We start from the raw sequence: 22,455 nt of genomic DNA, 5'->3' as shown, positions 1-22,455 counted from the left end.
TTTAGCCTCTGGCAATTGCAGTGATCTTCAGTCAGTTTTTTCTTAAATTAATAAAAAAAAAAATCCCCCAGACACTTGAGATTGTACCATCACCAGCATGAAGGATAAATGAATTAGTCTATTGTTGACTTATTTGCTGACCTAGAATTGAACTCAAATGAAGGGACATTACACCTGTTTTCAGGGCTCCTGGGAGAACATAGGCATCGAAAAACATGCTCCTAGACAAAGCGTGCCAAGGGATTTTCTAAATCTGGAAAACTGTTGTTTCAGCCTTGTTGTTTCAGCATTCCTTTTGCTTCATATTCTGTGTAATGAAAAGTGACAGTTGTTTTACATAATGGAAAATCTTGCATGATTGGTCTCAGTTCAATATCTGCAGGAGGAAATTAAGATTACACTACCCACACATTAGTGATGAAGTTCCCGTGGCTTCTTAATGACATAATTTTACTTTAAATACAAAGGCGCTGTGTTGGTGAACAAGAGCGCTACAGTAACTCCTAATGATCGTGATCAGATCATGTTTGTATTAATACGATCTGTAATTAAAAGCTAGTGCTTTGTAATAGCAATTAAAACAACCCTTGAGTAATTAAATACTGTTTCTTAAAGCCTTTTTTTTTCTTTTGCATTTTGTGAATGCCAGACTTACAGTGAGAAGGACTGTTGTTAAATTATTTCCTGCAAATACTTGTCAGCTTATTTTTTCATGTCAGGTAATTGTCTTACAGTTTGCACATTTGGTTCTGCCCACGTGTGTGTGTATGTATCTGTAGTGGGTAACCATTTTCTTGCTCAGACTGTTGCAGTTTTCATCTGTCTTGATGCGTGTTTTTTTCTGGGGTTGGAAACTCTTCATTTCACCGTTCTCCCCCCTCTGGCTCCCCAGATGCCTAGAAGAGCAGCAGAAATAAATGCATTTTTCTGCTTTTGTCATGCCTACTTCCAAGCCATCAGGCACCAGCTGCTGCACTACTAGTGCTGCCTCGTTCCTGCCACTGACGTGCCCGTGGGAGACCTTTCCTCCTGGTGGATCCCATGTTGCTGGGAGGTGCTCCGTATTGAATTGTCTCGCTTCCTTGCCCTCTGGGATGTTGCCTTCACACACATACAGGTCTAACATCAATCCACAAGCACAGTTTTCATCCAGGGAGAGAAAAAGTGATGTTGGAGGTTCATAGCCTTAAAGGTCTTCTTCCTAAAGGTTTCTTCTTAAAGGTTTTCTTTCAATTAGATAAGTATTTGGCGGGTTACAAGGCAAGAGGAATTTGGGAAGATGGAAGGAGAGGGAGACATGGCAGTCACTGTACAGGTTCAGGAATTTCTGTGCCAGTCAGTTCCCCAAGCCCCTTTTTAAATACCTGGAGGTATGTTATAAAATGTCCTCGGTTCTTCTAGGAGATTGCATCGAAATACAGATACTGCATAGCATAACTAGCATTGCAAACAATCCGATTGCTCAATACGGTTAAAAGCACATACCTAACTCACATCTTTGTGTTCTGCCTGTGCATTTTTGTCAGTGATACAGAATATTCCAGCTTTAAAAAAAAAAAAAAAAAAAGGAATAATGAACAACTGTTTTACTAATTGCTGGTTGTGATTTTAAAATAGTCCCCAATGGCATCTTTGAATGGCCAGGGGCTGAATGACATTGCCGGGTCACCCATGGGAGTGTGGTGTGGCCAACACGGAGAATCGGGCTGTGTGCTCCTCTTGGGAGACCTGGCTGTGGCTGTTGGAGGCTGTGGTTGCGGCTCATGATAGAGGTTCGTGCTCAGTACTGTCACTGACTTGCTACCAGAGGCTATTTTGTATTTTCTGAGCATGACTGTGCCCAAACACCCTGCGTGTGTGTGGGGGCGATGCAGCTGACTTTCTCCTTTGTATTGATTTCTGGGTGGGGACTGTCAGCATTTCACCTCGGTCTATAAAGCAGGCACTAAACTAACACACTTAGGTACAGGAACAGTCTTGTTGACTGTACGGAGCAGAGGAATTTGTAGTTACAGCTGTTGTGCAACGCTGTGATTGTTGTCCCCCTCTCATGGCAGCTGATGGCAGATAAGATGAACAGGGACTTTCTCAGCTTCTACTCCTGGCTGCTCTGCTGCAATTTTCTGTCTGTGGGGAATTTTGGCAAAGTAGCACACGTTTATTCACAAACAGGGAAGGAAAAAATAATTCAAGTGACTCTCCACTTACTTTAATTGCTTGTATAAAATTATCACAAACCACTTGTTTACTGGAAGCTGCCCAGCTCATCATTTGGTCGAAGAATTAAGAATGATAGTAATCTTGTTGCTTTTTCCAAAGCATTCATTAGCTTAGAGATTTCAGTGCCAAGAGAAAACGTTGCCTAATAGATTCCTATGTCTACTCTTTTTGAATTTCTCTTGAGCAACTCTGGGAACCAGTAATAGCCTATGCAGATTTTCACAGGCTTTCAAAGTCCTTGCTTTTGGAGGGCATAAAATTATTTTGAGCATAAAATGAGAATCTGGGCCATAGACAGAGGCTAACATTGTTTCTTTGTGATAAAGGCTTTTGCTATTATAAAGGACAATGCACAAGTTAAACTAAGTAAAAATGACAGCTCATTCTCAGCTTTTATCGCATGCAGAATGCATCTCTTCACATCAGTATTTACAGCAGGCTTCTGCTTGGATCAGATTTCTTCACATCCTCTTGGCTAACATAATTTGATGCTAATAAAGAATAATAAAGGGCAACAATTTCAGATCTGCTGACAACAAGAAGTGGCCTTGCCTTTATAAGCAGTAAGAACCTGAAGCTTGTTTTCCTTGAGGAGCCTTCTCTGTCACCAGAGCTGGTCCCGATACGGCCGCGCTCAGAATTGCAATGTGGTACCTGCTGGGAGAGCTCATCTCCGGCTATTTGTTTCTTCAGTGGCAGAGGGCTTTTTCCCTCCTTCCTGTTTGCTCTTTAGCTCATTGCTGGGCTGCATTGGTATTCTGGGCAGTGCAGTCCTGAGTAAATGCTTCTGTGCCATCCTGTCTGGCGTGGGGACGATGGCCCGGGGAGGTGGGAAGGCAAAGGGAGAATTCAGGGAGCCTGGCACTCTTCTTTCTTGCCTCTTTTTGGTCCAGCAGCACTGACTTGGTGAGCTGCGAGTGGGTGCAGTGGGGATGTTCTGGGGTCAGAGTTTGGGCCCAGAGGTTAGGAAGGGAAATCTGAGCAAGTCATCAGCACAAGGGGCTTTTCCAGGAAAGGGCTGGGACATTGGTGGGTTTGCAGGCCACTTCTATGGGAAGCAATCTGCTGCCTACAGCAGAAACCTGCTGAATTTGCTGCTTCTCTCAGAGCAACATGATGTGACTGGGATGTAATGGGTCAGCAGATGAAATAGGCTAATATTAGTCATGTTCCTTGGATGTAGGGAAAGAACCAAGAAAATGACCACTGCAAGCTGGCAGCGCTTTATCTGCACCCATCACAAAAGACACGATACGTGTGTGTCCCAGGCAGTGCTTCGTGTGGAGTTGTTGATATATCCATCCTTAAAAATGTGGATTAGAAACTTAGCTTCAAATCTGTAATAGCGGTAGTTCCACTAGGAAGATTTCTGACAGTGCCCTCATACTTGTAGCTTTTGCATCCTAAATAAGATTTGAAAGAGATTTTGTTTATTTCAAACCTCTGAAAAGATTGCTTTGCTGGAGCACTATTATTCTGTTGGTAAATATGTACAGCATTATACTTGTCAGGTGTCACTTTGATACTTGGATTGGTTGGCATAGTAAAAACACTAATGGGAAATACTTGTTTTGGAAAATAGCACAGACCATAGTGTGTACATCATTGCGCTCTCTCTGCAAATGAAGCTGTGTCCCAGCAATCAAGACATTTTCAGAACAAAGTCTATTTTTAAAATATTTATTACAGGAGCACGTACATCAAGGTTGTTGTAGATAATTAAATATACTTGTAAAGGAAAACTCTCCTATGTGTAAAAGACTGTCTTGCACACCAGGCTTGAAATACAAAACCAGAGGGGAAGCCGTGATTCTCATTCCCCTTGGCCACAAGAGAGAAAGCACTACTGAAAGTGTCAGTCACTAACAGCTCCTCCCTGTAAACGGTTCTGAATGAAAGATGTTTTTGCCTTTCACCTCTATCACAGTGGTTGTTGGGAACTGATGAATGCTGCAAAATTAAGAAAAAAATCCAATTGACTGAAAAAAGTGGCTGGTTGAACGGCCAAAGGTCGTAACTTCATCTTGCAATTTCCGCTACCCATTTAATTCCAGTTAAGTAGAAATAATGGCACTGTCACCTACTGGTGGCATTATATTGCCGCTCTGAGCTTGTTTTGGATTAGTGCTGATCATGTAGATGACCAATCAAAATCCCAGGTAAATCTGATAAAAATTCACATAATCTATTTTGTAGATCCAAAATTAAAGTTATCAGACTCAATTTACATTATTTCAGTGCTTTAGAATGGGGGGATAGGAGGAAGACACAAATGAGAAATTCATGATGGACAAGGCCTGCTTTTCACTTTTCATTGCTTCTTAGGTGTAGTAGTAATTTTTATTTTATTTTTTTTTTCCCCTCCAAATGAAATCTGGGCTAATTGAGAAGAGGCTGATCCAAAGAACCTCTAGGTATGCAAGCAGGAGCTTGCTCAGGCTGAAGCTGCTTGCATAGTTTCCCACATCTTGCTCATGGATGAGGGCTCAGAGGACGGAGAGTGGAGCCTAACACAGTCTGCTGGGTGAATGAGCAGATGACTTTATAACAAAGCCCAAAGCTGCTGCTTTGATCAAACGTTTTGTTAGCAATTACTTACTGTTTTCTCAATGGGAAGCAGATCGCTGGGAGAGTAAGAGGGGATGTTCCAGAGCAAGTTCTCAGGGATGCCAGTTGTTCCCAGCTGGCATGGGGCAGGATTTCATGGTAGACATCCAAACCATAGCTTTGGTTCTCTGAATAGTTGGGAATGGCAGTTTCCACGGGTGAGGAGATAGAATGGCAGGTACCTGTAAAAACATACTGCTATATGTGTGGACGCAGTGCTCGTAGCCACGTGGCAAGGTACGGCACCGCACGTTTATGGCATGTGAGAAGCTCCTGAGCTGTGCGGCCTCCAGGAGTATAAAAGCGTTCTTACGGGCTGAGCTTCCCCGTGCTTTCAGAAGCAGCTGATAAACTTCCTTAGTGTCTCTGGGGTAAAGTTTATTCACATGATGAACTGCAGATCACAAATAAACCTTTGCTGTAGTTGCAGAGCACATGGCTGCCCTTAGAAGGAAGCATTTTTATGATGCAGTAACACGGTAATGTTAGTTAAAACAATGGGGTGTATTGTGATTTGAGTTTTCTGCATTCATAGGCTATGGCTAGCGACTAGCTAAGTCAATATTGCGCTGTGCTGTCCATCCAGTTCTGTCAGTAAGGAATGCGTCTGTGCTAGGAGGTGATCGGTGCCTGAGCGTGACGTGATTCCTTGCTTCTGACAGAGCTCCGGGTGGGAGGCTGCAGGACGTGCTGTGAAGGTACAGGCTGATAGCCAACCTGCCCTTTTCCTGACAGGCCTGGCAGTCCGACCTGTGGCCAAGAGGACAGGACGGCCTTCAGAGTTAATGTTAGCGCTCGAGCCTTCAATTTAATGGGGGCTTGAATTTAATTCCATTTAAGTCATCTCCTAGCACTGGTTGGCACACATCCATCGGCCTGTAGAAATCATGCCAGTTTACATGGGTGGAAAATTTGGCTATTAAATCCAAACCACAGGCAGTTGTGATGGGAGGCAGACTTCTGCGGTTGGCAGTGGGTAGGCTGTTGGTGAAGTGTGCCTGGCCTGAGCACATCCACCGCTTCCCCAGCAGAGGGATGACAAAGATGGACATGCATTTTGGGGGCAGATTTTGGGGTAGATCTGGAATAACTTATAGGGAAAGGGACTTTGAAGTAGTCCTAGGAGAAGGAGGACAGTCTTTCCACCTCAGCATGTCTTCTTGTTCAGGGGAAAGGATGAGAAAGAGAAAAAGGATAGTTAGAAATAAGCTGTCTTCCATGGGTGGAAATTAAATGGTAGAAGAGTTTCTTTCACCAGCAAAAAGTGGTGCTAAATTTACCAGATCTGTACTGTGAGAAGATGTTGAAAATGTCCATCCATCCAGTTCAGTCCTTAGGGTCCAGGAGCAGTTGCTTGAGACTTGCACAAAAGGATCTGTTTGCTCCTTTTGACCTGTAAACACCAAGTTTGGTTTTGACACGTATCCAGTACTGGATAGCCATTGCTCACCCACAGCCACCCTGCAGTCAGCATGCTTATTTAAGTGTTTGTATTTCAGTCTCGTTCAAAATGAGAGGAAATGTGGACACCTTTCATTCCTTAACAGGACTTCTTGTGGTACTGGGCAGGTGAAAAAAAGCTCGAAAAGAATCTGTTTCTTCTAGTGCTGTTCATATTAATAGGCTTTGCTTTTCATGCTTGTCGTATTGTAATTCTGATTTAACAACATTTATCAGTAGAAGATCACTGCAGGGTCTTTAACGATTATAGTTGTTCAAGCTCTTAGACTGAGACTATTAAATAAGCTTCAATTACTTCCCATTTATTTGTGTTGTTTTTTCCCTCCAAGTAACAAAATGTAATCCTGAAGTTCATTACTATTCTTTGCATTGTATTTATCTAAATAGATTTTCTACCTAATTAAGGTTGAATATGTTTGTGCTAAACTGACCGTATTTTACAAGGATGTTTTCATTTGTATGTGAGGGGGTCTTTGGTTTCTACCATCCATATTTTAATTATGTTTAATTTCCATAGCTGCCAGAAATCCAATTGTGTATCTCAGCAGTTCACCCTGGGCTGCTCAAGATTGTTTAGATGTGAGTTGGAATAGTTCTCCAGATGAATTTAGTTGGAATCTAGTTAATAACAAGCCACCAGGAAGCAATTTCAAGTGTTTACTACTCCTCTGAAAGATATAAAGTATATATTGGCTGAATTTTGGCTGAAAGACATAAAGATGAAAGCAAAGGAATTCAGTTCAAACAGCCGTGTTATTTGTTATGGGATGGGTCACTGAGAGGAGAGGTAGGAAGAAATGTGTTGGTGAGTTGGGGAACTGATGAACAGGTTGGCTGGCAGTGGGTGTGCAGTGTGACTATCTCGTCTGCAGGCATTCAAATGCCTGAGCGTTAATCCTGTAACCATTTTGTGTTCTGTATTTGTATACGATGATCTCTCTGGGACGCCTTGTCGGATAATTAAGCAGTGCAATTTGCCGATAATTAAAAACATGGAGCATCCCATTTCCACTTTGGTATCGAGATAACCCTCAGGAGAAAACACCACCACCTGCCCAGCTCCTTGCGCCATGGGGCAAGGCCCAGCCCAGGGCCATCTCCAGGGCCAGGCCTTCTCCGGCAGGAGCCAGGAGCACCCGTTTTGGGGCATGAGTATCCATCGCTTTTTTGCTCTCCAGAACTGCAGGTTTTTTCAAGGGCTGTTTGAGGTGCTGTTCAAGGACCACAAAATAATAGACGTTGCTATGAAAAGTCATTTAAATTACCTCTCCCTTGAGAAAGTGCTGACTTCTTTGTAAGCTCCTTCATGTCTGAACTCTGCTTTGGGAGGATTATACAATCCACCTTCCCTTGGGAAGAAGTGGTAGGGGAAAAAAAAAAAAAGACAAGTAAGCCTCCAGGGTTTTCCTGAGCTTCCTCAGAAACCATATTTTGCACTGTCAGGCCTCATCTCTTTCCTAGTTTTGTGGTGAATTCTGTTCAAAGATGTGGTTGAGTTGAAATGAGGCCAGGAGGCTTGAAAATGCCAGTAAATGTTCCCGGACAGCTGCTGAGCAGGAGCGGCTGCAGAGGGCTTGCTGGCCTGGGAAGGGAGCAGCGCGTCGTGCCATTGCCTGCACCAAGGCACAGCTGAAATGTGCCGCAGAGCAGAGGTGGAAGCCACTGAACTGTGTACAGATACATATGTGCGTATGTACGTATGCATGAATATATCCAGAGACTCAAAAAAAGGCTGCGCTGTCTCAGTGTTGATGTTACTATTGGCGAATTTGACTGGAAGGGACCGTTGCCAAGAGAAGAGCTGCATGCGTGGGTCTGGAGTCTGTTAATGAGATCAAGCATCCTTTGAAAGGGAACAACACTTGTAAATTGGGGGCAGCTCCTGGTTATAAATCAAGTCCTCTTACAGACTGAATAAAATGTGACGAGTCTCTGGTGTGTTCCAGTCCTTATGTGTAAGTACAAATTTCCCTTAAAAGGTTGAATTAGCAGAGAAGAAAATTGGCAATTTTTAAAATACTGGGGATATTTGCTTTCACGGGTCCCTCTAGTAGTATTCTGGAATTTTTAATAACTGGACGAATGTATGAAATTACTGTTAACACAAAATGGCTGCTCGTTCGGTTACAGTGCTAAGCTGGAGGAAATGTGAAAATCTGTTTTATCTCTTGAGGGATACTGTATGTTTTAATCCTTAATCTAAATCACTCTGAAAGTTAGTCACATGTTAGCAAGAAACCGTTCTGAGGAAAGCAGCCAGAGTTTTGAAGCCGTTTTTATTCTATTTCAAAATAGAATGTTTTGCCATGTTGCAAAAATAGTATGTGTCCAAAAAGAAAAAAAAAAAAAAAAAAGGCATTTTATATTTGTGACATTTTTGCCATGTTGTTTCTAATGTTTTGGAACACGCTGTGGAAGTTTATTTTAAAACAATCTGTATATCAATGGTAAGATTTTGGAAAGGAAGGGATCAATAATCCTCCAAGCAGTCTCTTTCTGGTGCAGATGTCCCAGGGCAGGGTCCCCGCATGGCTTTGTGCTGCCTGGTGGCCCATCTGGTACGCTGCAGCCTTAAACACCAGTCTAACAACGTAGTCTTGGCCAGGCAGGGCCTGTGAGTGTTTGTTGGCACTGCATCCTGAAGGACTGGTGCTTTTCCAAGTATCAGAATTCCGCCTTAAACCCAAATGATCTTTTTTTCTCATGATCTTTTTACATAGCAGAGAAGACTGTATTTGATACAATTACATCTTTCATCTTGAGCAGCTTTCAAGATCAAAATCAATACATTTGTTTTCACCTTTTGTACCTCCCTCTTTAATGTCAGGCATGAAGCAACTTCACAGGTTCCTCACAGAATGTTTCTCACAAGTCTTCAGCCCCTGACAATTAGAGTACAATGTACTTATTATAGCGAAATGGAAAAGCATATGGACAAAGCTGACTACTTTAACATCTGCTGTCTTTTCTCCATCTGCTCTCCTCGGCTGTGCTCTTGTCCAAACCTGCCAAAAGCACCAGTTTTTCAAGGGTCTCATGGCGTATCAGCCACGTCCTCGACAAAAGTTCTTAATTTCATGTTCATTTTGATGGAGTGGCAGCACATCTGCCCCCCTCTTGCTGCATGAGGATTTCAGGCAGAGAAGAGCCTGGTTTGTAGTGAGAAGCACATGGACGTGATCCGTATTGTAGTGTGAAACCCATGGATGTGATAGGACGGGTGACAGCAGGATGAGCTCTGCCCTACCTGGGAAATCACCTCCCTTCACCCAGTGGCCTGAGCTGTTGAAATTAGTGTCTGAAGGATGCTGAAATCCGTGACGTTGAGCAGAGGCAATGATACCTGTCATCATGCACAGCCTCAGAAATTCTTTGGTGTGACTTTAATTTATTTATTTTTTAATTATTATTTACTGTCATTCTGGTGACTTATCTTTCTGTATGCATCTAGCAGAAGAGCTGGGATGACTCCAGATAAATGCATTGTCAGTCTTACTTTACAGGTGCTGGAGAAGATTTTATTTTTTTTTCCTTGGATTCTAACAGAAAAGGGAACTACCTCAAGAATTAGCTATGGGAGCTGATTATGCTCCTTGTTTTTGGCAGCCTGTGGCAGAAGTTGTCTGAAGAAGCTTCTTTGGGATGATTTTGTCTTGATGCGGTGTTAGCAGAGTCTCCAGCCTGTGGCTTTGGGCTGTCTGGTCTAGAGAGCACTCAGGTTCAGCCTCTTCGGGCATTTCCAGGGCTGGTTTGGAGCAAGGAGCCTTCACGATTCAGACCCCAAACTGGGACATCTCAAGAAGGGGATGGAATAGGACTTCAGAGACAACGTGAGGGGCATTTATAATTTCTTCTCTTGTTCTGAAGACCATAGTGTAATGGTTGTAGTTCAGCTGGGGGGGAAGGTTTTGAGTTTGACAAAGAAATGTCCCTCAAGCGTGCAAAGGCCAGACTGCAAAGGGAAGGATCTAGTCCAGGAGCAGCCCTTGCTTGTGGAGATGCCATCCGCTGACTTCCCTGGCAATTGGAAGGTATCATTATTGAACAATTTACAAGCATTACAAAATAATATGTCACAGAGCTGTAATTAATACCGAACAAAGAGGAGATTTGTTTTAATTATCTTCCTCATATAGCGCTGTTTAAATCCTTCTTGGCTTCAAGACAGGCAAAATAGATGGCCGTGTACAAGCTGACCAGTTCTCTGCTGGGCTTTGATACACGAGGTGTGTTTGAAGCTGTTCATCACCTGTGCCTGGCTGGGTCCTGCAGCTGCAGAGCTTGTCCTGGCAGACCAGCTGTCTGCACCAGCTCCGGGCACTCTGTTCATCGTGGATGCCTGCATGACTGCCCGCTGCCCACGTATGTTCACATATGTTTTGATGTATTTTATTACCTAAAAAAAAAAAAGAAGCCCATTTTCTATACTGAGGAGTTTTTATACGTTGCCAACAAGGCCAGCACGCCCAGTGCTTTGTATTTAGGGGACAGTTTATGCGTGTTTCTGGTTGGCCTGGTCATGGCCTGAAGGCACTATGCTTTGCAGTGGCAAGAGGGTGAGAATATGCTCTCAATACAAAAAAAGACAGCAATTCATGCATCCTGGAAAGAAAGTCAGTTGTGCCAGATAAAGCAAAACTGTGAGCATTCACCATTCAGGGCTTGCTTGCACATGGCCCAGCCATCTGCATGTTACCTGTAGGACTTCCTCGATAACAGGAATCACACAGTGAATAACTTCACCTGTGAAGGGAGCATATTCTTACTGTCGGGAGGAGATGCTCTGCACAGCGTTGAACTGCCCACTGTGGACTCTGTGTTGGGTTCAGTATTTCGGGTCAGAGCCCTCAAATGCACAAGGGCTGCCTGCCCTCGCTGCCTGCAGAGCCGGCGCTCTCTCTGATGTCCCTGTGGCTGCTGACTTGTCCGCACGTTAGGTTATCGCTTTGAAAGCAGATTTGAAGTTGCTCTAGTGTTGGCTTTTTGCACACTGCCAAAATTAACATTCACGGCGTCTGGTGCTGGCTGTCGGCGGAGGCACCCTGTCCAGGGTCAGTTGGAAGCTGTGTGAGTTGATTCCTAAAGGCTCGGTAACGTGTTCCAGGCGGACACTGGGACACCCCAAAGCGAGCTGCTGGCTCACAGCAGTTTTTCTCTCGGTCAGTACTGCAGTCCCAGCCTTTCACTTCTCTTGCAGCACGCAGGTTACAGAAGTGTTACTGAAAGTTTTTGTGAGACCTTGACTTTCTAAGCTGAGCAAACCCAAATGCATATTTCTGTTTGGATGTGCTTGACTGGAACACAAACATGTAGAACACATGCAAGTTCAAATAGTGCAGAGAGGCAGTGGCCAGAGGTACATAAACGAGCTGGGGCCGGGATGAGCTGCTGCCTGTTGCACCCACAGAGCCTTTGAGGATGTTAATAGGCTGTTGTTAAAGTACTGTCGGCGTTAGAGACGGCTGTCAAGAGTCTGGATTTTTGCCCCAGATGAGGTGAGGGGCGGCTGCTGTGTGGTCTGTCTGAGGGAACACTGTCAGTCCATTGAGGCCTTCCCGATGGATCACCAAGGCTCTGCGTCCCTGCCTCCACAGCGGCCTGGGGCAGATGGGACCTCAAACCTACTCAAGCTCACAGTACCTGAGCCCTCAGACCCTCGGTCGCCAAAGAAATAGTGGCTAATATGCCAAAGAGCATACATTTTGTGTGATAGATACTTTAATAAAACACACTCAGGATGGAGTTGGGTAAATCGAAGCCTGAACAGGGTTTGGAGCAGAATTCAGACTCTCGCTACATGTAGTGGCTTTGAGCTTAAAACATTATTTTTTCATTAATGTTAAATTGTTATTTTTAGCATCAGTGGCAATCAGCACGTAATTGGCGGTGATCTCATGCTCACTCCTGGGTACAGAGTGTTCCTTCCCATTTTGGGAGCGTTCCCTTGTTATTGCTGAGTCGCAGCCTGCGCACCCGCAGAGGAGGCCCTGGTGTCATTAAAGCTCTCCCTGCCAGGATGGACGCTCCCACCATGGAGCACACAGCAGTTCGCCTCTCCACGCAGCTGCTGAGGGCCAGATACAGCTCGGACTGTTTGTGGAAATCCTTCTCTCAGGCCTGTGTTAGCTGACAGACACCCACAGTGTCACACATGAGCTTTGAAATACAGTGCTGCACAGCAAGGAGAGCCCTCCAAAGGTTTCTTTATAAAAGATATAAATAGAGGTGGCTTTTAAAATGGGGGGGATACTTTGTCCTGTTCCTGTGCTCCTCCACAACAGCAGAATGGTTTTCTCTGGCAGGAGGAGTGGGGCGTTTCTTGACTGTGCTACAAACACAAAGCCCCGCCAGAAGTAAATGCCCCTGACAGGAAGCCACGGTGCTCCCAGGCTGCTGGAGAAGCACTGGTGAGGTGGGATCAGCCAGCAAGGGAGTGTTTTGCCAGGAGGGTAATGGAAACACAGGTCAAATACGTAGGCTCTTGGGCAGCATGTGTTGTGTTTGAAACCTGCAATGCTCAGTGATTAGTACAGGGGAGCCCTCTCGAGTGAGGTGGTTTTGGGTAGAGCCTGTTTTGATCTGTGGCTGTACCAGGAAATAACTCCCTTACAATGACTGAAATGGCGATTTTCATAATAGCTTTTCTGAGCATTCTGTGAATGAGATTAGGTTTGTGCTGTGACAAAAAAAAAAAAATAGCATTGTTAGGTGTTGGCTTGAAAAATGGCTTTGATTTTTGTCTGTGGATACGTACAGGCTGTATTAATAGTCTCTTTTCTTCTAATTTGGTCCTGGTGCAATTTTCCAATTTTTTTTCAGTGTATTCAATGTAGTTTGCAAGCACAGATCGATGAGAAGGTATTGAAGGTATCTAGCTAATGAAAGCTAGACAAAAGTTGGATGACTTTTCAAACAGCAGGCCCACTGACATACGTCCCGTGGTACTGCCACAGTGCCATGGTGCACTGCCTGGATTCTCCGTCATCCTTCTCCAGGATTACTTTGTTCTGACTTGAGTATCTTAGACATCCATAGCACATAAAGGCTGCAATGAATCCAGCATTGTAAAATAAATATTGCAGAGCAAGTTAAGCCCATCTTCCTGTAGCCAGCTTAACCCCAGATGTGCTGCTTTTGCTTGTGCCCCCAAACTTTGCAGATGAACACAACATTGTCAGCAGCTGCTGCTCTTTCAGGCTTTCAAGCTCTGAGCATTGGACTTTGTTTCCCCTGCCCTGCAAACCACGTGCATCCTGCTGTCACGTATGGATCCTATCTTGAAACCATTATGCTGTACAAATCGTGCCTGGCTTGGTGAAAGTTGTGAGAGAGAAATGCAGCGTTAAGGGAATGGGGATTTCTGGCTTGGTGGCATTTAATATCTGCGTCAGCAGGTGTGGGAGCCCTGGGCTTGTGTGAGGCTGGAATCTGTCTGTGTCCAACTGTGGCATTTGTTACATGCCCTTTCATCTGTCAGTGTGTATATATATACATTGTGTGTATGTATAAATATATATGTGTATATACGTACAGCTCCTGGTTGGCACAGTTGCTCTGCAGACAGGGATTTATTTTTAGCCCTGGCTTCTCCTGTCTCTGCAGTGAGCTTTTGTGGTCTCCTCTGTGCCCCCAGGCAGGGAGCGGGTAAAGCCCAGCTCAGTTTTGTGTCTGCCTTTGAAGCATTTATGATACATTTGTCTTCTCAAATTCCAGCGTGTAAAGTTGGAAGAGCATTTCCCAGAGGGGAGGAAAGCACTTGAAGGGGGAGAAGAGTTTAAAGAGGTGAACCGTACGCCAGTAAATACTCTGTTTACTTTGCTTTTTTTCTCCTGAGGTTTCATCACAGCTTTTTACCACTCCTATCATGTCAGATGCTATTTGTAACAGGAATGGGCCCACACCTCATCCTTCAAGGCTTTTTCATGCTACAGATAGTTCTGGATGGGTCATCAGGTCGGGGCTGAAAGGCCCTAACCAACGGATAAATTTCACACCAGTTTCTCATGTGGGCGTTAGAAGACTTATCACCAAAAACAAACAACAGTGGAAGTCTGCTCTCCTCTCCTTTCTCCTTTATCAACATGCCACTTGCTGTACAGATTAGGATTTTTATTTACTTTTTTTTTTCTTTTTTTAGCTCAGAGAGGAAAGTCATTTAGCAAGAGTCAGGCTGAGAGAGGGAGAGTTGCCAAGATGGATGGAAATATCCTATCGCAGCATCGCCTTCAGAGACATTGGAAAGAGGCTAATGAAGAAGACAGACTTTTTCCCATCGTTGTAGCCAGGTATTTTGGCCCTGACTTGCTGCATGCTGGAATGCTCCAGTTGCAGACAGAAAGTGCTTTAAACTGGATTACCAAGGAAATCTAACCATAAGGGCACTTCCATTACTGCAGAGCCATGTCCCTGTAGCTCTTGCACACTGCTGTCATTGAAACCCAACACATAAAGTTCTCATTTGCTTTTTCGTATTTTCCTTCACATTCCACATATGCAACTTGTTGAAGTTTAAGGACTACTTACAAAGAATAGCTCAGGCTGTGTTTGGGGCATAAAATTTTTATTAATGGAATTAATAGCATTTAGGATGCCTCTTGCATTTAAGCTTCGTATAACCAAGGGGAAAAAAAAAAGGCCAGGAAAGAGCCTGCTGTTTACTTTCACACTTCTGTGCACTCAATTAGCTGTTGCCATCAGGATGCTATCTACATGGCTGTTTCATAAGTATGAAGTAAATGTTATTCGTTTGTAGATTCAGAGTGGGTGGTCTTGAGTGTGCTGATGGCTAGAAAGGAGGAGCAGCAAGCTGTACCCAGCCCCACACCATGTGAGCTGGCCAGGCATGGACTTGAGCCTCACAGGGGCACTGCTCCATCACCAGGACCTGGCCAGCTGATCCTGCAGCCTCGTGTGGTTATCAGGGTGACCTGGTGTGGTTAGGCATCTCGCCATCCATGCAGTGACCTCAACCTTCTTGTGTCTCGTTCAGTCATTCACGTTTATCCATCCAGGTATCCACAGCCCCAGGTTCCTGCCTCACTGCAAGCTGGGTACGGCTTGCTGCCCTCAAAAAGGGATCCTATATATGTGTTAAAGAATAGAGTGTTTGCTCTGGTTCTTTGCAGTCTGTGCAAGTTCGATGAGGCATGTAGCTGTATGTGTGTGTATATACATACATATATGAGAAATATCTTAATCATTCAACCAGTTTCCAAAATGTGAAACACGTTAGCAGTCACACACACAAGAAGGGGCTGCTCCCCATGTCAACATGGCTGCGCACACCAGACAGAGAGACTTGCTCTCTGATGGTGGCTTAAACCCAAGACTGAACTCAAAGATAAGATCTGTTTTAGTCTGGGAACAGTAACAGCCATTTCCTGAAACGGGCTGGGGTTTGCTGGCTCCCTCCCTACCACAGTGCAGCCGTGTCCAGAGCTGCTGCTGCTGCCCTGCCAGCATCTTCATGCCTGCTGGCAATTTGCTTGAGCTGTGCCCACAGCAGAACAGCAGTGCAGGGCATCTTGCGTTGAAGTATGCAATGAGAGATAAAGGCAAGTTCCAGCAGCAGCTTAGAGGAAACATAACTGCGGGACAGTTAAATTTTCAGAGCTATCTCATGTATACAAATGCAAGATGTTGCTGTAAGTGCATTAAATGAAAGCAAGTCAAAATGTACCACTGGCATCACTAATCTGAGGTTTCCAAGTTGGCTGAACAACAAAGGAAACCTGACAGCTATCAAACATCTGAACTGTCAGGCCATTGCTCAGCGGCACCTTGGTAGAGATGTTTTAACGATGTTAATAAACTTCACATTTGTCTTGCTCTATTTGCAGTTTGCTGCTGGGTTCAGGGGTCTTTTTCTTTGAAGATATATTGGAGATATATGATAAGTATGTTTTATTTTCGTTTGATCATTCATGGGATCAAGTGCTGTCTTGAAACTTTTTTTGTGCCTTTCTGTTTTCTCTCACTGTGATTAAAAAAAAAACACACTTTCTCTGCTTTATAAAAAGATAGAGGAAAAAAAATGATTTTACATGTGCTTTTTGCCCTTAAGAATTAGAAACATACATTTTTTTTGGAAAGGTGCACTTTTTCCAAAATAAAAATATTTTGTCAGATTTTTTTTTAAAGTCTCTGCATTCCATGTGTGATAGCTAAAGCTGCTTGCAAGCTGAGATGTTCTTGGTGAGAGCATCACTTTAGCCACTCACAAAAACACATCTTAATGAATAAACTATTCAAACATTTCTCATTGCTGAGCTGTAGAGGTCAAAGCGATACTGGCTCACTGTGACCTTGGACAAGTCATTATCTCAGCCGCCTTTGTCTGTAAAATCTGACTGTTAAACGGTTCCTCACAGAAGAGGTGGGAGAAACAATTAGGTAATGTTGGTAGAATGTTTGGAGTATGAAATGCGGCTCATAGGTGCTAAGGATGACTCCCATCAGTCATCGTTAGCCGATGCTGTCATTTGGCAACCACTGGACTTTGGTTATTTTGTCTATCAGGAGTGGGAAGAAAACTGGACAGGAAAGGTCTATCAATATTTGTAACCCTGCCTTCAGATTTTTTAGTAACAATTCCCCCTTTGTTTCATTTGCTGTTGAACACTTCAGTAAGTGGAGATATTTGGGTCTAAAACTGTGTCCCCTGGTAGGTGAGGACTTGTTTCTGTGGTTGGAGCCAAGCAGCTCAACCTCACCCGCTGCTGGCTACCAGACAGTCTCCTGTTTTATGTTCATTAACACGGATAATTGTTTCTTGGTCTAGACTTTCACGTCTTTCCTAGAACAGATTACCATGTTCCTTGTTCTCTAGGATCCCTGGGATAGTCCTATTTCTTTTCTGCCTTACGATCTTTTTCCTGTTCATGTGTTCATTCAGTTTGTTGGTTGCATGCCAGCTAGGATAGGTTTGCAAAGGTCTGAAGGGAGCCATGTAGCTGGGTCTCACCAGCCTCTGGGAGAAGCCAAATGTTTTATTGTTCTTTGTGCGTTCTTATAATTAGTTCAACCCTTTTGCTGAGAACTTCTTTCATGCCTGTCCGATCCCCATGAGAGTATGATCAGCTCAAGCCGGCACAAAGGGTGGCAAAGGCTGCCCATGCCTGAAGTGCTGCTGAAGGGCACACTTTGGCCTAAGCCCTCCTCAGCTGGAGGAGGACGCGGTACCTGCACCCCCTCTGCTGTCCCACACCTGCGTTTGCTGGCATACAGCCATACAGTTTGCCTGCCTGGCTCCAAGCTCGTCTTTAGGGCCATCTGGTCCAACCCCTGCCCCAGCCGGGCCACACCAAGCAGGGGGCCCAGGCCCGTGTTCAGGCGGCTTTGGGAGATCTTCAAGGAGGAGACTCCACAGCCTCTGGGCAACGTCTGCAGGGCTCTGACACCCACACAGCACAGGACACGGGACTGCAGGTGCGGCCTCAGCAGCACTGAGCAGAGGGGAGGGATCCCCTTCCTCCACCTGTGGGCTGCACAGACACAGGCCTGGCCTGTGGGACACCCGTTGTCTTGCTGTCTGCAGAAACTTGCAGCACAAAGTGGTGCAGCCCATGGGGGGTTCAGATAGGCCGCGGAAGTGCCTCTCTTTTACCATTCTTCTCCAGTTAACAACTGCTCACAAACCTGTGTACCCCTGCTCCATCCAAAATGAGGTTGGTCTCAGGCTTGGTGACAAAGGGGGTGATGGTGTGGTTGTCTGCACGGCCTTTAGCAGCTCAGGTGACTTTCTCGGCCTCGATTTTCCTTTATGAACCCTAACATGATTTGGTTATTTTCAGTATGTTGGGTAGTAACTGATTTTAAGTTTTCATGCATGAAATGCTGGCAATGCTTGTGATGTGACTGTTTCAGTAAGAAGAGTGTAATTTTTTTCCCCATTTACAGGATGGCTATTTTTCCCACCGACCGAAAGAGAAAACACGAACGGACAGCAATAATGAAAATTCAGTCCCCAAGGACTTTGAAAACATTGATAACAGTAACTTTGCTCCCAGGACTCAGAGACAAAAACACCAGTCTGAGCTGGTGAAAAAACCCCTAAGCAAGCAAAAGGAGCATCTGAGAAAGAAACTGGAAGAGGAGAAGGTGAAAGAGAACTCGCTACTGGGGAAGAGCTCCAACGAGGTGGTGCAGCTGGGTGATCAGCCTGGGAAAAACAGCAGCAGCAACAGCAATCTGAAGGACATTCACAGGCCTCCCAGGCAGCATCATCTCACAAAAAGCGGAAACAGCTCCCCTGAAGTGCGGTACGAGCAGCCCCCAAAGTGCGATGTAACGGGCAAAGAGGCAATCTCAGCCATGTCCCGGGCTAAGTCGAAGCAGTGCCGACAGGAGATCGCAGAGGCATACTGCCAGCACAAGCACGGGAAGCTGATGCCGGAGAAGGTGACACGTTTCTGTGCACTGGAGGGTAAGTTGGTGGGAGGTGAAGGAGAAATAAAGCACTGTCTCAGGGGAAGGATTGTATATAATTGAAATGGCTTCCTGATAACAAAAACTGACTTTATTGCAGAAATGTCTAATGTACTTTCCTAGCCTGTGAAGCGAGGGAGATTCTGTGGTTGTTTTAAGCAGGGAGTTACATGCATATTACAAGATCCTTGGTAGATTCTTATTGAATTTCTTTTCACTTTTCTTACACCAGGTTTTTATTGCAGTACATGATCTGGGTGTTCAGCTGCTGCTTCTGCTTCTTTTAGTTCTTAATCCACAAGCGTAGAGAAGCATAGTTGAGGTGCATGTCTTGTTAAACTGCACAAGAGTTGCCTGCTTTGTGGGGATCCGAGAACAACCACGGTGAATCATGATGTCTTCTGCTAACCAATAAATGGGAATGCTGGTGTTGGGGCCATAATTTTTAGCAGTTCTGTGGTGGAGTCCTAGCTAATAACCAGAGCCACTAAGCATTTTTGTAACCAATAACTGTCAGAAGTATAATAACCTTTTTTTAATTTTTAGTATGAAAAAAAACACATTTTTGTGACTTGCTTCTGTTTTTAATGTTCTTTGATCAGCAAAAGTAATTTCCCAAATTACTGCTCTAGAAAGTCAGGTGCCACTTGTTGCCAGAGTCAGACTTTGATTTGTTGCTAATGGTTTCTCTGTGCAGCCAGATACACCAGGTATCTCTGCCTGCTTTTGGTTTGTATGTGTGAGATGACCTGTTTCTACTTTTCAGGAAGAGTGCTTCATCTAGCTGTCAGCTTCCCATTTAGTAAAGTGCTTTTTTTAGAGGGTGTTTAGTTCCCTTCTTAGGAATATTTCCGTGCATCCTCTAACCCGTGTGGCTTACCTGTTTATTGCACCATCTTGCAGCAGTGAGTGCTGCTGTGTAGATGGAGCATTGTGGGGAGGAGGGGGATGATGGTGCTCTTGCCTAAATTAGGAGGCTAAACTCCCTGTTAAGTACATTGGGAAAGCTTAAGCTTTTAATTTAGATGCTGCATATTACCGTGGTGACCAGCGTCAGCACCCCATTTCCCACCCTGTGATTATTTTGTTGAGGTTTTTGTGTTGTGTGCTTTTTTTTTTTTTTTTTTCCCATGTCTCTTTTGGTGTTTTTGTTCCTTTCTTATCACGGTAGTATTCAAAATCTTTACACTGTGAGCCAATTGGAGAGAAAGAATTAATGGAGCAGGTAGAAGACTTGGTGTTCAGTGGGAAGCGGGGAGAGACAGGGAAGGCGGAACAAGTCAAAGGGAAAATAATCAGACATCAGTGAGAGTCTGAGCATCAGTGAGTTTCCCCAGGTGCCCCTAAGGTCCCATTTGGGTACTACTGGGGAAATGCACTGTGACAAGCCTGTCCTTGGTGTCCTTCCCTCTTGTCTAATGACAGCAGGTTCAGCTCTGGTCTGTGAGAAACCTGATGGAGCTCAGCACCTTGCAGACACTGTCCTACACTTTGTGGGATCGAGGACAAAATGTCATCAGTGCTATATGCCTTACAAAGGGTAAATGCATCACATATACACATGCAAGTGATATCCTGGAGCGAGCTGGAAGTTGTATTGTCATTAGTGTGGGCACACGTTGCAGCTGTGTGCGTCTTTTTTTTGCACACACCTATGATTCCATCACTTACCTGGTAATCTTTCTCAGGGTGACTTTGCAGCAGGTTTAAACAACTACCATTCTTAAAAACAAGCTTCTCAAGAAACATTCATTGCTTCTGTTTTAAATACAGAATTTATTTCATATGTCCTGCTGTCAAGGTAATAACGTGGTCTTGGAGCCGAGAACAGGGAGGTCACCTTTTACACATGAAGCATTGCAGCACATGCGTGCACTGTATATTTGTATAAATGCTTCCTTTGTAATAAAACATAATAAAAGGTCCAGGAAAACTGGGAGCTACATATATGACTAGAGAAATGGAGTTTTCCAATATGGTTTTCTTTTAAAATACATACAAATTTATTAATAGCTTATGAGTTATGGGAATATACCACATTAAAATATTACATGTAAGAAGACTGTAGCTGCAGTTTTTCAGGTTAGCAGTGCCAGAGTTTCATTTCAGTTTTTATTTTAGGCAGTGGTACTAGTTTAGGAAGAATACTTTGGGAATGTCTTTACTTAGCCAGATGGATCCTTGTGGAAAATGTTGACTTTTCTTTGCCTCAGGGTTATTTCTTGCTGCCCATGCTGACAGCTGAAGTTTACTGCTTCAGCAGCCAACTTTCCTTGGCAGAAAATTCTGTACATCCTGTGTTACATATAGGGTCGCTCTGGAGCAGACTTGGGAGCTTTGCTGTGGGGAAGTGATAAAGCAGCAGCATGTTGTATGGGACACGAGCTGATATGCAGGAGGTGGCAATGCACAAGCAGACCGGGACATCAGAACTGTGGAGGAGATGCAGACACTTGTCTGAATGCAGGGCTATTAAAGCAGACGTGTAGGAACACCAAAATAGAGGTGCCCAGTGCCTACCAGTAGGCGTTAGAGCATTCTGCAGGATAGGCCCCAGTTCAGCCATCAGTCTTGCCCCATTTTATGATATGACTTGGTAGGTCCATGAAGTTTTGCAGCCCTGTTAAAGATCCACAGCCTGAGCTTAAGTGCATCGTGGTCTCAGATCTTTCCTCCCCACTGCAGAATGTAAATGCTGCTGTTGTGTACCAACAGACTGGCTCCATCCCTCGTCAAAGGTGTCTTCATCAATTCCAGATATGCCTCAAAGGAGCTGAACTTCATTAGGAGATGTTTGTGGAGCACGGGCCATCAAGTTTTGGGAATATAAGGCACCACGTTGTCAGGATTGTAGGGGGAGTTGTATATAGAGGTCTTGCTAATTTATGCATCAAGAAAATTATGTTTTTTGTCAGCAATAGTCAGACATCCAGGCACTCTGAGTCTTTGTACTTAGCATGCAAGTACTTTTCCTTTTGGTTTGAAAAAAGGTTTCCTGTCCACTCTCAGCAGAGCTGTAAAGTTAAAATATTTATGCATTGGAGAAGCACGGTCATCCATTATCCCAATGTATAAATGTTCCCAGTGCTACAGTTTCCATTGAGATGTCATCCAGCATTTAATCCCCTTGGATCCTGTCTTAGCTGATCAAAACCACGAAATCGTTAAGTGTAGCTATCAATCACAGCCATGACTCCATCCGGCTGGGTTGTCATAAATGTTAAGTGATACATTCACTTGAGTGCTTATCAGTGGGAGCAGGATCTTACAAGCTCTTTTCTTTAAGTATTTTATTCCCAAAGGCAAGGGGCAACGAAAGTTGAATGTAACCATCTTCAGCGTATAAAAGAAAGGTGAAAGAAAGCCAGTGGTATCGCGTTGGCTGTCTGTCTGAAATGCAGTGTTCGTTGTTTCCATGAGGACAGGAGCGGATGGGCTGCAGTCCCTCTGAGGACATTGCAGGAGCCAGCGGTGTTCTGCAGCACAGTGGGACATGGGAACTTCACCAGTGCCTGACTTGCTGAGCACCCCAGCAACTGTTTGCCATCAAGCTGGTCCTGAGAGCAGGGCACAAATGCTGCAGGCCAGGGAATCGGTGTCAAAGGCTTTAAGTGCTGCCTTATCCAAAGCTCACACCAGGGCAACGGGCAGCTTGCAAGTGACTCACGGTGTTCGGAGTTTGGAGAAGTGTGTTTTGAGGGGAAATGCAGTCGGTGAAGGTAAGGGAGAAAAGTAGGTCCA

The 22,455-nt window shown here is 44.5% G+C and overlaps 1 protein-coding gene across 2 annotated transcripts in view; it reads left to right on the top strand.

The window, feature by feature from the left end:
- XYLT1 (xylosyltransferase 1) overlaps positions 1 to 22,455 on the top strand; it is a 189,008-nt gene that overhangs the window by 70,827 nt on the left and 95,726 nt on the right. For both annotated transcript variants that reach the window (XM_035339161.1, XM_035339163.1), the window contains exon 2: positions 18,187 to 18,712. In XM_035339161.1, coding sequence (XP_035195052.1) covers positions 18,187 to 18,712 — 526 coding nt within the window. The remainder of the gene's footprint in view (positions 1 to 18,186; positions 18,713 to 22,455) is intronic.

The sequence above is a fragment of the Oxyura jamaicensis genome, chromosome 14 (genome assembly GCF_011077185.1).
Source record: "Oxyura jamaicensis isolate SHBP4307 breed ruddy duck chromosome 14, BPBGC_Ojam_1.0, whole genome shotgun sequence".
Lineage (NCBI taxonomy): Eukaryota > Metazoa > Chordata > Aves > Anseriformes > Anatidae > Oxyura > Oxyura jamaicensis.
The sequence above is the reverse complement of the archived record's forward strand: the minus strand, read 5'-3'. Positions and strand labels throughout refer to the sequence as shown.